The sequence below is a fragment of the Rhopalosiphum maidis genome, chromosome 2 (genome assembly GCF_003676215.2).
Source record: "Rhopalosiphum maidis isolate BTI-1 chromosome 2, ASM367621v3, whole genome shotgun sequence".
In the NCBI taxonomy this organism is placed as follows: Eukaryota; Metazoa; Arthropoda; class Insecta; order Hemiptera; family Aphididae; genus Rhopalosiphum; species Rhopalosiphum maidis.
Genome location: NC_040878.1, coordinates 86,492,646 through 86,505,912, shown reverse-complemented (window position 1 = coordinate 86,505,912; position 13,267 = coordinate 86,492,646). Strand labels below are relative to the sequence as shown.

Here is a 13,267-nt window from a genome sequence, read left to right as displayed (position 1 = left end):
ATATTTATCGTTTAAATTTTTTAATTTTAACTCGAAAATTAATTGAACAAGTTTGCAATAGGTATATCATATTTTTTTAATTCAAATTGAGTACAATTATATATATTTTATATTCGTAAAACTCAATCATTATATGTTTTAATTAGTCGATGCTTTAAAGCAAGTATAATATGATATAAATTTAAAAATGTATATTTCAAATTCATAAATTGACGTCGGAAACTATTAGACAAAGAGGAATTTATAAAAACAGCGATGATGTAATTATAAAATAGGGAAAGTAGTAGAATAATATATTTTAATGGAAAAATTTAGCATATATAGCAAGCCTAGTTTGGGTTCTCAACATTTTTAAGTACATACCCTTTTCATACTATTTTATGATGTCACGTCCCCCGCACCATAATGATATTGAATTATGCTTAATATATATACTTATATATTTTATATTTAATTTGTAAAATATACATCATGCTTTCAATGTTGGTTGTTGGATTAATATAAGAAAAAAATCAATGGAAGATAACGTATTAATAAATAATAATAAGCTAATGATAATTAACTTAAAAATGTATTGTTTAAATATTAATAATCAAAAATAACGTTTACATGTTTTTTTTGAAAAATTCACACCTCCTTAGAGAGCCCCCCCCCCAGGTTGAGAACCGTTGATATATTGTCGATAGAAAAATAGATATATAATATATTAGTGCGTAATATTATGTTGTAGATTACAATACAGACGATATTATACTACAACCATAATCCAATAATTAATAGAATACAATTGTATAATAACTAATTTTAAAATTAAAACAGTTATAAATGTATAGTATACTGACAGCTCTAAGTCTGCAAAGGTGGATAGGAAAATGTAAAATGTAATATAGTGAAATCACAGAATTCTGTTTAAATAAAATGTTTTATATATATTACAATATATTATACCATATATTGTAATAAGTTAGATTATACATCGATTAGTAATTCGGACAGACTTCTCTAAGATATGGCATAAAATTCGGACATTCATCTTGCAAATATGTGAGTATAATATTCGGATGGTAACTTAAACACTTTCGCGTTACCGTTGTCGAATCATTCGTTATGAATAACACATAAAGCAATAACGTTAACAAAAGTAAACTTCATACGTCTTTAATTTTTTTTTATTTTTTTTTTAAACTTGGTACTATTTTGGAGTTTAAACGACAAATTTGAGAGATATAACATGGACTTGGCACTCCGAATGAAATTTATTTCTGTTAAAAATATACAGTACCAAATTATTTTTAAAAATATTGAATTTATTTGGACATAATACAATAAAGTTAGGATACCAACGTAAACACAACACCCCGATCTAAGTTTGATTATTGCGGTTGTAAGACTATGTTCAAAATTCCAAATCTTGTTATAAATTGTTTGTAACACACGTCTACCTGTTTCAATTGCATTCGATGACACCGAATCTATTCATAAGAATCTGATTATAATATTAACTTTAACATTCATATTTTTAAATTGTGAAAGACTTGGCTCAAAGGTAATTATACAAGTCAGAACCCGAGTTAATAGATTTGATTAGTGTATAATGAATAATTTTGGCACACTCAGTAAAATTGTTTTAGAAATATTTATAGAAAATATGGCAGGTTTAGATTATTCATATAACATGGTACACTAATGATTACGTCAATTGTAGTAATAACTAATAGCATAGTCGAAAAGTCGAAAGATCCGCTCCGGCTGTGCGCTGGCGGCCGTACTGTAGATAATAATCTGTACTTAGTAATTATTATATTTAAAAAAATCGAGGACAAGAGCGGCTTCAGCTACAAGGTACAGAGCCTGGTTTATTTAAACACAGTTTAAATTTAATTATTATTTAAATGAAAAAATGATCAAATTTTATTAGTATTTAGAAAATACATTAAAATGTAGTACCTATAGATAACAATTATATGGTCAACGGTCAACAAGACGGTAATATAGACTTTTAAACTATTAATTATACATTTAGTTGTTTTGTTGTAATTCACAAGGTTTTATGTGTACATACGACATTTACATAGGTTATTATAATTTATTAAGCAACAAAAAATACATTATATATGAAATAAAAACATAAAATACAATTACTATATTATTATCAATAAAAATTAATTCAGTCTACTTATGTAATACAATAGTAAAATTAATTACTACCTATGTCTACATAATAGTAAAATCAATAAATAATTTGTATGTATATATTATCATTGATTTTGTAATATACATTACAATAGATCAACAATATTAGATAAGCCCAAACCAGCAAAATGATAAATTTGCACGTGTAATTTACATGACACACACATTTTAATCATTACACGGTATAATTTAGTGAAGAATATATTAAAAAACAAAAATAAAATGATTATAAAATATTTTATTATACCTTATCTAGACTTTATAATACACATATTACGGGGGAAAATATGTTTAATCATGAAAACTCTAGTATATTATATAAATCCAAATCAGTTTACATTCATAACCGGATCAACGACTACTTAAAAAATAATTCTTCATCACACATAAAACATTCATATCAATATAAAATAAACAGTAATAAAATAAGCAAAAGTAAGTATGTACATTATTCTACATAAAATAAGTTAATAACTTAAAAACTTAAAAAGTTTAATTTTGCAATAAAAGTAATGAATTAAATTAAATGTTTAAACAGAATTAAAATATGAAATGTTATATTTTTATAAATTTTCAAAATCTGTCAATATAATATTAAACAAAATTTAAATTTAAAGTTTAAAATTATTATATCATCTTGTGTGTTGAAATGTTTTAAGCTTTTTAACTTGTAAAATACAAAATATAACCAGTATATCTTTAAAAAAATAAAGGTAGCAGTAGTTACTGCTCTGGTGTGTAATAGTTGTCAAGTGGGTTAGTGTATTGCATAGGCGTAAATTTGCCTTCTTAGAAGGGGGGCTAAAATTATAAACACAGAACAGGTCCGCGGAGAGTTTCTCCCCGTACCCCTATGTATAAATTTTACAATTTTATTGTAACATTTATTGTATAAGATGTTTATAAAAACTTTAAAATTATTTACTTAACGGCGTATAATACATGACTTTTTATCGTTGTCATTAAAAATATTATAACATATAGCTCGATCATTTAATTTTATTATAAATTTATAAATTTACAATACAAAATAAATTCATACATAAAGTTTAAATATTCACATATAACACATACCTATCGGATATCCTGATTAGGAATTACGTTTTACATTTAATAATTTTCTCTATTAAATAACCTAAAATTTCTTGAAAAATTTTAAAAAATGTAGGGGAGCTAAGCTCCCATAAGTTCCCCTCCCAATTTACGCCTATGCTGTATTGAATATATAGATATCTTATGTATAGATTAAATAATATTATGATTATACCACCTTTCCGTAAAATCGTTAAATAGTCTGAATAAGTGCATGGTATATTAATATAGGTAATATATAAATATCAATATTCGTATTTCGAAAATGTAATTGCATAAAGTAAAATTCGTAGTATAGCTACGTAAAAGTCTTAAATCTCCATGCTTATAATAAAATAATAAGTACCGTTATCTTAATTTAAAAATTATAAAATTAGATATTTTAGATTTTAAAATTTAACCTATAAAATATAAATAAATCAAAAAGTAAAACATTAATAAAATTATATTATTTTTATACATTTATAATGTGTAAAATATAATATGTATTATGAAGAGTTCAAGTAAAAATTAAATGAAAATTTAAAAAAGTATGTTTTATCTAAAAAATAATTTTGTCGACATTTTTAAGTTTTCGGTAATATTTTTTTAAACTATTTAATTAAAATTATGCAGTATACATAATATTATGTTATTTAGTATACCTATCATATAAGGAATAATAGCTCTTTTATTTCAGAAAAATGATTAATTACCATCGTCCGTTTAGAATATTACCGATGGAAGTTTTGATAATTTTTATTTCGATATTACAATTGTGTCAACAAGTTCATTCGAAAGACGTAATATTACAAAGTAATAAGTGATTTGCATATATATATATATATATATATGCATATATATTAATAATATTTAGTAGTATACATTTGTATATTAATTGTTTTTTTTTTAGAAGTATTATATCTATTATAATATGCAATTAATTAAGAATTGGAATATTAATTTAAAAGATCTTATATTATTCATTTGTATAATGATTGATTAAGTATTTAACGTTATTTTTTTTTATTTAATATTTAAAATGAATATTACAACGACGCAGAGATAATGTCACACTTGAATAGTTTTAACATTTTATCTTATATTTCTAAACTACTGTATTGTTTTCATTGTAGATGAAGAAAATGTTATTATTATAATTGGAAATGATCCTGGCGATGATAAAAATTTAAACGTAAAATGCGATTATTCGGGAACTTTTATGATCAATAGTTTTCAATGGAAAAGAGTTAAATCCAATAAATGGCACTCACCAAATGAAATGTTAAGAGAATCACAATGGTACTTTCCTATTACCTATATCATTATTTCTATAACCAACAATTAAGTATATAATTTTAAAATACGAATTAATTTCTTACATGGTTATATCAACATAGGTTGTGTTTCCAAAATGCGAGAGATGAAGATGAAGGACAATATATTTGTACAATAAATGGTTTTAACGGAAGTGGAACGTTTTATGAAAAACGTAGTTTTATTTTGAATTTTAGTGGTGCATATGATGTCACTAAAGATGTACCAACATTTCAAGAAATTGATATAGCAGAAAACGTGCCGTTATTAATAAATAGTACTTTACATCTAAATTGTCCATTTATGAGTAAGTAATTTATTTTTATAAACAATCATTATCGATATTATAATCTTATAATATACTTCATCAATGCCAAAAATTGTCTTCACTAACAGCGTTGATCAATAAACAAAATAACCGTTGATGAGTTAATTTTGTCAAACAATTTTTATAGATTATTATTATTTTTGGTGGTGAAATATATAAGTGTTTAATCAGTATGTTTTTAGGGACAGATTGTAATTTTTTTCCCATATTCAAAAATTATATTACCTGTCTTGACAATTCGTGTGCTCCCGCAATCCCCCCCATGCACAGATTAAGGAACGAGTTTCGTATTTTTTTTACTGTAATCTCCGTGTCAGTTAACGACACAATTACTATCCATTTTCCGAAACGAATCAGAACTTTGAAACTATGCGACGTATATACACTTTTGACATAATTATATTGTTGAATAACCACCGGTAATTAACAATAAATATATACGATAATTATTGGATATTTCCATCTAAAACAGGGGTCGGCAACCGTTTGAAACAGCAAAACTAAAAGTTACAATTTAAATAATTTTCTAGTTTTTAAGGAACCGCAAAACATATAAGTTTCAATATTTTAATATTTCCTTATATATAATTGATTTTTAATTTAAAATAAACGAATTTATATACGAAATAATATATATTCATGTAAAAACATACAAATACTTTAGCAATAATATCATAAATAATACAGTTATTGAGTAATAGATAGTTATATAGTTAGATCGATGGGAGCATTGGTTTTGTATGCATTTGGAAAGTTTGGTACACACTTTTAAATTTAGTTGATTACGATGGCCTGTGCAGGTACATCATATTCTAAAAGCGACAAAAATATAATGCAAAATAATATGTATTTTTTTTTTTTGATACCTAATAAAATGATTATTTTTTCGTGTGGACCTAGAGAGCCGCAACTTAATATCGAAAAAGCCGCAGGTTGCCAACACCTGAACTAAAATAATATATAAATTATGTTTAACACTGCAGGTACAAGTGATACTGTGTATTCATGGTATAAAAATGACAAATTACTTGTTGAAAGAAAAGCAATAGTTGACGGATTTCATAGGTTTGATAATGATTACAATTCAAAGTCGGTAAGATTGTCAGATGCTGGAAATTATAAGTGCGTTGTGAAAAATACTATGGGCTCAATTCAATTCAAATTCAACGTAGTTGTTTATGGTAAAGACAATTTTATTATAAACAAATTATTACATATTTTTTTAGTTAACTACATTATCAGTTAATACAATAAATCTACAGATGATGAAAAAAAAATGCCTCTTTCTTTCGCTTATCCACGAGATTTGTCATTAAAGTCTGGAGATTCGGCTCGGTTTTATTGCCAGGCTATTGCATGCAACTGTCTTCGACCTTTAAATTGGTATTATTTGAATAATACAAATCCAATGGACATTGATATACAAACTGTAGATCTTTCACAATTTAAAAAGATGAAGCATGTAAGATTATATTAATACTATATTTTTAAAAGTATATTCATTTTAATTCTTATTTAACGTTTAGTAGAAATAAATTTAGTTTTGATTTCACAATATACACATATAACTAATCACAATAAAAATACAGACATGATACATTTTAATTTATTGATTTAAACTGCAAATCATTATCTTTAAATATTTTTGAGTAAAGGTGGGATTGAATAACTTTAAGTTGATACTAGAAAACGTTACAGTTCGTGATTCTGGTTGGTATATTTGTGTTAGAGCAGGATCTAATAAAATGTTAATGGCTGAAGCCAAATTGGACGTGGACAAAAGATTGGGTATGTCTTCAAACATTTAATTTTATTAACTTTAAATTAACAACATAATACTGTAATAACACTCAAATATTATTATCACAAAATTTTAGTTGAATCATTCTGTGAGTTGAATGCTATATAATTCACAACTTGTTTGAAAAAAATACGAACAATTTCTGAATAATATCGATTGAAAACGTTTATTGCTATTTATAGGTATTTTAAATTTAATTATTTGGATCTTTTATTTTTTTCATTTATGTAGATACACATTTTAATTTCTTTTGGCTTCTAAATCATATTGAAAATGTTATGCAAGGTTTCTCATTTATAAGTCAGGCATTAAATTTAGCAAAATTTACCTACTTTTGAATTTTAAAAATTCAATTCACAGCTTCAAATGTTACCTAGGTCCTAGATAATAACAAGGATATTTAATTTAGATTAATTAAAAATTGCATATGACATATATAAATATTCAAACTTTTTAATTTAATAAATTAGTTTTTCGGTGATAAAATATTCTTTGATTTTTCTTTGTTTCCCAATTCTAGACTTGTATTTAAATATTTTATAATTTATCTTAAGTTTGAATTTACCATGATTTTTTTAATGGTTTATGGATTTTTGTAGTAGATAATATTATATTTTTACCTTTAATCTGATGTTGTAAATTTATCAATTAAATAAATCTTTGAAACAAAATGTTCTTTAGAAGTCTCATTTTAATTTGTTAGATTAATGAATATGACGCGATAGCTCCAATCGTTTTTATCGTTATCTTTCAAAATTAGGGTTGTGTTAAAAGACAGAATGGTCGATGATCAATGATCATCGTCACGGACCTGGTTAGACCAATTATTGTGGGATAATTTTTAGTATGTTGAGAGATTACGTGACCTAGCAGCTTAATTATGTCTATATAGTAAATAAATTTATGCTGTTAGCTTTAATATTAGAATCAATTTACCTATTATCAAACTTATAGGTGATTCAATAATTAAACTATCATCAAGGCACCTCATAGCTTTTATTAATATTTTAATTTTAAAGTGACTTACAAGCATTTTAAACTATTGATATTTTACATAACTATCAGTCGTATAAGTATGAAAATATCAATAAGATGTCTTAGATAATATTAGTATCTTTAAGTTTGACAATAGGTTAATATTGATTCTCTTATTGTAACTAACAGCATAAAATTAATTCCACTGGACGCAAATTTGCTATGTTTGACGTTCGTAAGATTTTTTGAAAAACAGCCATAACTTATTAGTCATTATGTATCTAGAGTGCCATATTCTTTAATTGTGCAGGGCTCTTAAAAAAAGGTTTTAAAAAAAAGTGTCTCTGTAAGTTTTGTATTATAATGCTTACGTTGTAATAATTAATTACAGTCAAGTCGCAATAACTCGAAAAACTTGACAACTCAATTTTTTTTTATTCCCCTAGAAATATAAATATAAATTAATCTAAATTCTAGTTAGATATCTCTAATAATACATATTTAGAAGCGAATTTTTATCTTCCTTCAACTTCGAGTTATTGCGACTCGACTGTATTTATTTTTTACAAGTCCGATGTTTGGTTATGTTTGATTATAAATTGTTTGTACTTATAGAAATGTGTCCTCCTCTAAAATCAGATAGTTTAGATATTAGTTGCTCTCTTAATGGTAAGTATGCTGATTGCTCAGATCAATCAATACCTAATACAATAGCAAGACCATCATGCAAGGCAAAATACATTGTGGAAAACGAAGAAGAATCAATAATGTCGCCTGAAATAACTTGTCAGTCTAATGGAGTTTGGAATTATAAATTATTTAAATGCATTCCAAGTAAATATTTTTTATCGTTTTAACATAAATTTTATCAAAATATATATTATAAATTAACTAAATTATCAATGCATCCAAATATTATGTTCGTTAAAATTTAAGATGAAAAAATAATCGATATATATTTGATATATATTTTTAAACCTCCAACATTATGGATTTATTTATTTTATTACTTACTAATAAGAAATTATTATTATTATTATTATTATAATCATCTGTGTTTGTATTCAAATTTTATTTTAGATTGTGGTATAGCATATATAAAAAACCAACCCACGATCAATGAAGGCGATAAAGCACTTGTTGGAACAGCACCTTGGAATGTTGGAATATATCAGTTAAATAGTCAAGGAAATTATGACATGATATGTGGAGGATCAATAATAACTCTAAATTTAGTAATCACTGGTAAAACGTTTTTACAATTTATTCGGGGAACAATAAAAATTAATTAAATTATATGTCTAGCGGCACATTGTTTTTGGGTAAAAGGTATATCTAAAATAATATCAGTAACAGGAGGTCAATATAAAATTGCTGTTGGAAAATATAAAAGAAATTACACAGTAAATGACAATGATTTTACTCAAATAATGAATGTAAGTTAATTCTTTAGACGTAATATCTTAGAATCTAATAATAATTGATATTACATTACGTATGAGTATAATATTAACTTGTCCAATATTGTCTAAATGTAGGTTAATAACCTGTGTCGTTAAAGCCTTAATTTAATTAAAAATAATAGTAATAATAATAATATATTTACTAAAACATTTTTATAGGTGACGAGAATTTACTTGCATGAAGGTTTTAATGGACCTACTGGATTCTATACTGGAGATATAGCTATCGTAGTAATGTCAAATAAAGTTTCTATTAATAATGGCGTTTCTCCTATATGTATCGATTGGAAAAATCATTTTAATGTACTGAACGGAACTCAAGGAAAAGTTGGTTTGAAGTATTAACTAAATTATATTCTTGTCGTGATTAAGAACACTACTAAAATATAATTTATACAATTATGCATAATATTTATCCAAAAAAAAAAAAAAAAAAAAAAATAAAATTATATTATATAATTATATAACCTGTGTCCCTCGATCCATAATGTGTGTTCTTTCAATATACGATATATAATTCGTTGTTGTATCATAGTCACTTTGACATAGTTAACACCTATCTATGATATCTATAATAATAACACTAGATATTTTAATAAAAAATAAAATATAAATATTGGCATACCTATAATTTCATATTACCACTATTATAGCATTATTTATAGTGATAAATATTATTTTTATTTTAGATCGTTTTTCAAAAAAAAAAAATTAATCAGTAATATACTAATACTTGATAACTTAATTTACTCATTGCCAACAATTACACAAAACTAGATTAATATTGAACATTTATTATCATTGTATGTTATACAATTATTTTATACTTAACAGATTGTTGGTTGGGGAATAATGACAAATAATAAACCAAGTCCGGACTTATTAGAAGCAAATTTATCATACATCGACCATATTTCTTGTCGAAGTATGTTTTCAACCGGATTTGAAAAAAATGTAGCTGGTGATAAGTTTTGTGCCGGTTCTACATCGGGTAATACAATATTAAATTATCAATATCATGAAATCATTTAAGTAATAAATTAATTTTCATCAAACTTATCTTATGTAATATATTAAACAATTAATATTAATACAAATACTTCTTTTAAATATGAACATTTATTTTAAATCCATTAAATTATTAAATCAAATTTTACAATTGATATAAGAATACAAAATATATACCTACATTAGTACGACTTAAATCAGAAAATTAGTTGTTAGATTAAAAAAATGGGTACGTATAAAAATGAATGAAAAAATATACGTACGTATGTACCATGTACCTATTCATAAATGCATATTTATGTGTACGGTTACTATCTTGATCAAGTATTTTGATTATTCCTGTTTTTTAAATTAATGTGAATGTTGTATACTTTTGTTTTACTTCTTGAGACTTTGGAAACAAACAAAATAAAACACTAGAAACGTACAAATAAATCGACAGCTAACCTATTAGTCGACTATAATTCATTAAGAATTGGCGAGATACGAGACTACGAGATTATGTAAGTGCGTTTAGTGTTATCCTATCGCAGTGGTTGAATTGGGAGTGGACGCGGGGAGACGAAGTCCCACTTCTATTTTAAAAATATTTTGCGTACCCCTTCTAATTTCTTTTAATGGGACGCTGAAGACAAATCAAACATGACATAGATCATTAATATAAACATTTATGGGCATATTTAAATGTATAAAACAAATAACAATTATTATTATATATACTATAATATATTTTTGTTTTTAATTTTTAAATAAAAAGGAATATTTATTTATTGCTGTAATTTTGTAAAATAAAATGTCATCGCAGCTAAGAGGGAGGGGACATATGCTACCACTTAACACTAAGACATTTAAATGTTCAGGGACGCACATATTTTTTATAATTTTGCATCCCCCCCTTTTTTTTCAATTAAAGCACTGTCCTATCGGATATAATATATTATGAGTTTCCAAATCATATCGTGTGCGTCGTATCAATAAAATCAAATTTTCAAATGACAATATTGTATTTTCGTGTATGAAAAAGAAGAAAGAAAGAAAATATTGGATACTGAGGTTGTTGGAGTAGCGAGTGTCGGTTAGCAAAGTCCTATTGTGTTTAAACAAATTTATCGAATAAACTTATTATACCTACATATATGTGATACTATAGTTGTTACATTACTTTAAGTCAGTTAACATCTTAAATTTCTTGATTATATTATATTATCATATTATTATAGTTTATCATTGACTATATATAGGCAAAAAGGTATTTTTAATACTGTTAAACTTAGTTGCCAAATAATCTGTAGAAATACTAAGTTGCATCATCTAGTGGCTTCGTGGTTTTTAGGTACCAAATTAATGACTTTTCAGACAAAGAGATTTTCTGCATCATTATTGGTTCTAAAATTAATAAAAGATAACTTAAGCCAATATATTATGTAAAATATGAGGAGTTGTAGTGGTTATATTTATATTGCATACTAATCGATATTTAATCTGATTTTGTAAATGTTGGAAAAAGTACGTTTTGAATATTTATCTATCGGTTATACTAGACTAGATATTATTGTACATAATAACAATATTCTATCAAATAACAGGTAATGTTCCATCTTTTAGTTTAAATGACACATCTATTAGTTACTGTATTACATTAGATACAGCATTTTGACATAATGTATATGTACAGATCTTTACATCATCTGTAATATAAGTGATGCAAATCTGCATGATACACGCCCAATAATGATGGAGTTATTAATTTTTATTGTATAAATAAAATATTTTTTGTTTTAGGACAAGAGGCTAGCAAAGGAGATAGTGGTGCAGGTTTTACTATTAAAATCAAAAATTCTTATTTTTTAACCGGAATAGTAAGTATCAAGGAAGCAGACTCAAACAATCGTAAACCAATCGGAGTTTTCACAGATATTAAATACTATATCAGATGGATTAAAAAATTGCGTGAGAAATATTCTGTATAACACAAAATGTATTCATATGAAAATGATAATTTATCAAAGTTCACTTATATGCTAATGATATAGGTAAAAATTAATTATTAGTAAATTTAATTTACTCTAAATGTTATTAAAATCTATATTTGTATGGATAGTTTGTTTTTCTTTTTGTGTAAAATTTCCTGACAGTTCATTAAATTATTCGTTTAAGTCAAGTGCAAAACTCTTTTGGATGCTCTCTTCGAGTATATACAATATGTACTAAATATACTACGGAATATGGGGTAGCACAAGATGGTTATATTTAAAAGAGATTGATAATAATGAGTGGATTGCAAGGTATCTAAAGATAGTATAGTTATGCCACTTATGTGAAAATAACAAAAATAATAATAAAACAGCTATTGTGGCTACCTCTAAGCGTAAACACACGAGATTTTCACAATTATTATTATTATTATTATGAATGTATGAAATATTATCATTTTTTATTTGATTGTACCGACAAAAAACAAAATGATTCCACTTTAATTGAACTAATAGAATGTGCAAATAAAATATAAGTCATATAGGTGTTAAGTATACTACCTTAATTATGTGTATAATATTAACTTATTATAATTCAATATGTTATAATACATTTTATATGCCATATTTTAGTCAGAAAAACTTTAATGAATCACTCAATCAACCAATACCCCCCCCCACACACACACAAACAAACATGTATACAAAAACTACCCATGCACCTTAACACTAATATCGTAATTCTCAGTTAATTTTATTGGTATATTTCAGTTCAATGTAAAGAACTTCATTAATATTAATAAGACTTAATTTTATTTTCCACAGGCAAAAGGTTGTTAGTGGTTAGGAAAAAATTATGAAATAGCACTCCAAGCAATAATCAAGTACAATAATGATTATAGAACATTTTATATTTATTGGAAAACAATATATAATGATCAATGATCAGGTGCCACATAATATGCACTATTAATTTATGTAAGTACATGGGATACAGCCATACTGAATAAAAATAAAACAATAATATTTAAAATAATGTTAAAATTTAGGTAATATTAATCCTAATAATAAAAAAAAAAATTACAATAAGAAGAAAGAGATAAATTTACAATTTACAAAATAAAATCTATAATTATTA

At 25.0% G+C, this 13,267-nt stretch overlaps 1 protein-coding gene across 3 annotated transcripts; it reads left to right on the top strand.

Annotated features, from left to right (window-relative positions):
- The first annotated feature begins 2,526 nt into the window (after positions 1-2,526).
- On the top strand, positions 2,527-13,083 carry LOC113552086 (hemicentin-1-like). Of its 3 annotated transcripts, none has more exons than XM_026954768.1 (14): positions 2,527-2,628; positions 3,951-4,080; positions 4,401-4,566; positions 4,665-4,888; positions 5,893-6,090; positions 6,172-6,371; positions 6,565-6,697; positions 8,301-8,519; positions 8,766-8,930; positions 8,991-9,121; positions 9,308-9,475; positions 9,983-10,139; positions 11,939-12,189; positions 12,955-13,083. In XM_026954768.1, the coding sequence occupies exons 2-13, from the start codon at positions 3,969-3,971 to the stop codon at positions 12,124-12,126; spliced, it is 2,061 nt and encodes a 686-aa protein (XP_026810569.1). In that variant the 5' UTR covers positions 2,527-2,628; positions 3,951-3,968; the 3' UTR covers positions 12,127-12,189; positions 12,955-13,083. The 3 variants fall into 3 exon arrangements, with proteins under 3 accessions (XP_026810569.1, XP_026810568.1, XP_026810570.1); XM_026954767.1 differs by having other exon boundaries at positions 2,569-2,628; positions 3,965-4,080; XM_026954769.1 differs by lacking the exons at positions 11,939-12,189; positions 12,955-13,083 and having other exon boundaries at positions 2,569-2,628; positions 3,965-4,080; positions 9,308-9,486; positions 9,983-10,134.
- The last annotated feature ends 184 nt before the right edge of the window (positions 13,084-13,267 follow it).

What these genes read in the sequence shown, in the direction of transcription:
- LOC113552086 (XM_026954768.1), top strand. Translation starts at nt 3,969, where the DNA reads ATGATTAATTACCATCGTCCGTTTAGAATATTACCGATGGAAGTTTTG. An exon ending in TCTAAATTGTCCATTTATGA is followed by an intron (nt 4,889 to 5,892) that starts GTAAGTAATTTA and finishes TTAACACTGCAG; the next exon opens with GTACAAGTGATACTGTGTAT. An exon ending in ATTTTACTCAAATAATGAAT is followed by an intron (nt 9,122 to 9,307) that starts GTAAGTTAATTC and finishes ACATTTTTATAG; the next exon opens with GTGACGAGAATTTACTTGCA.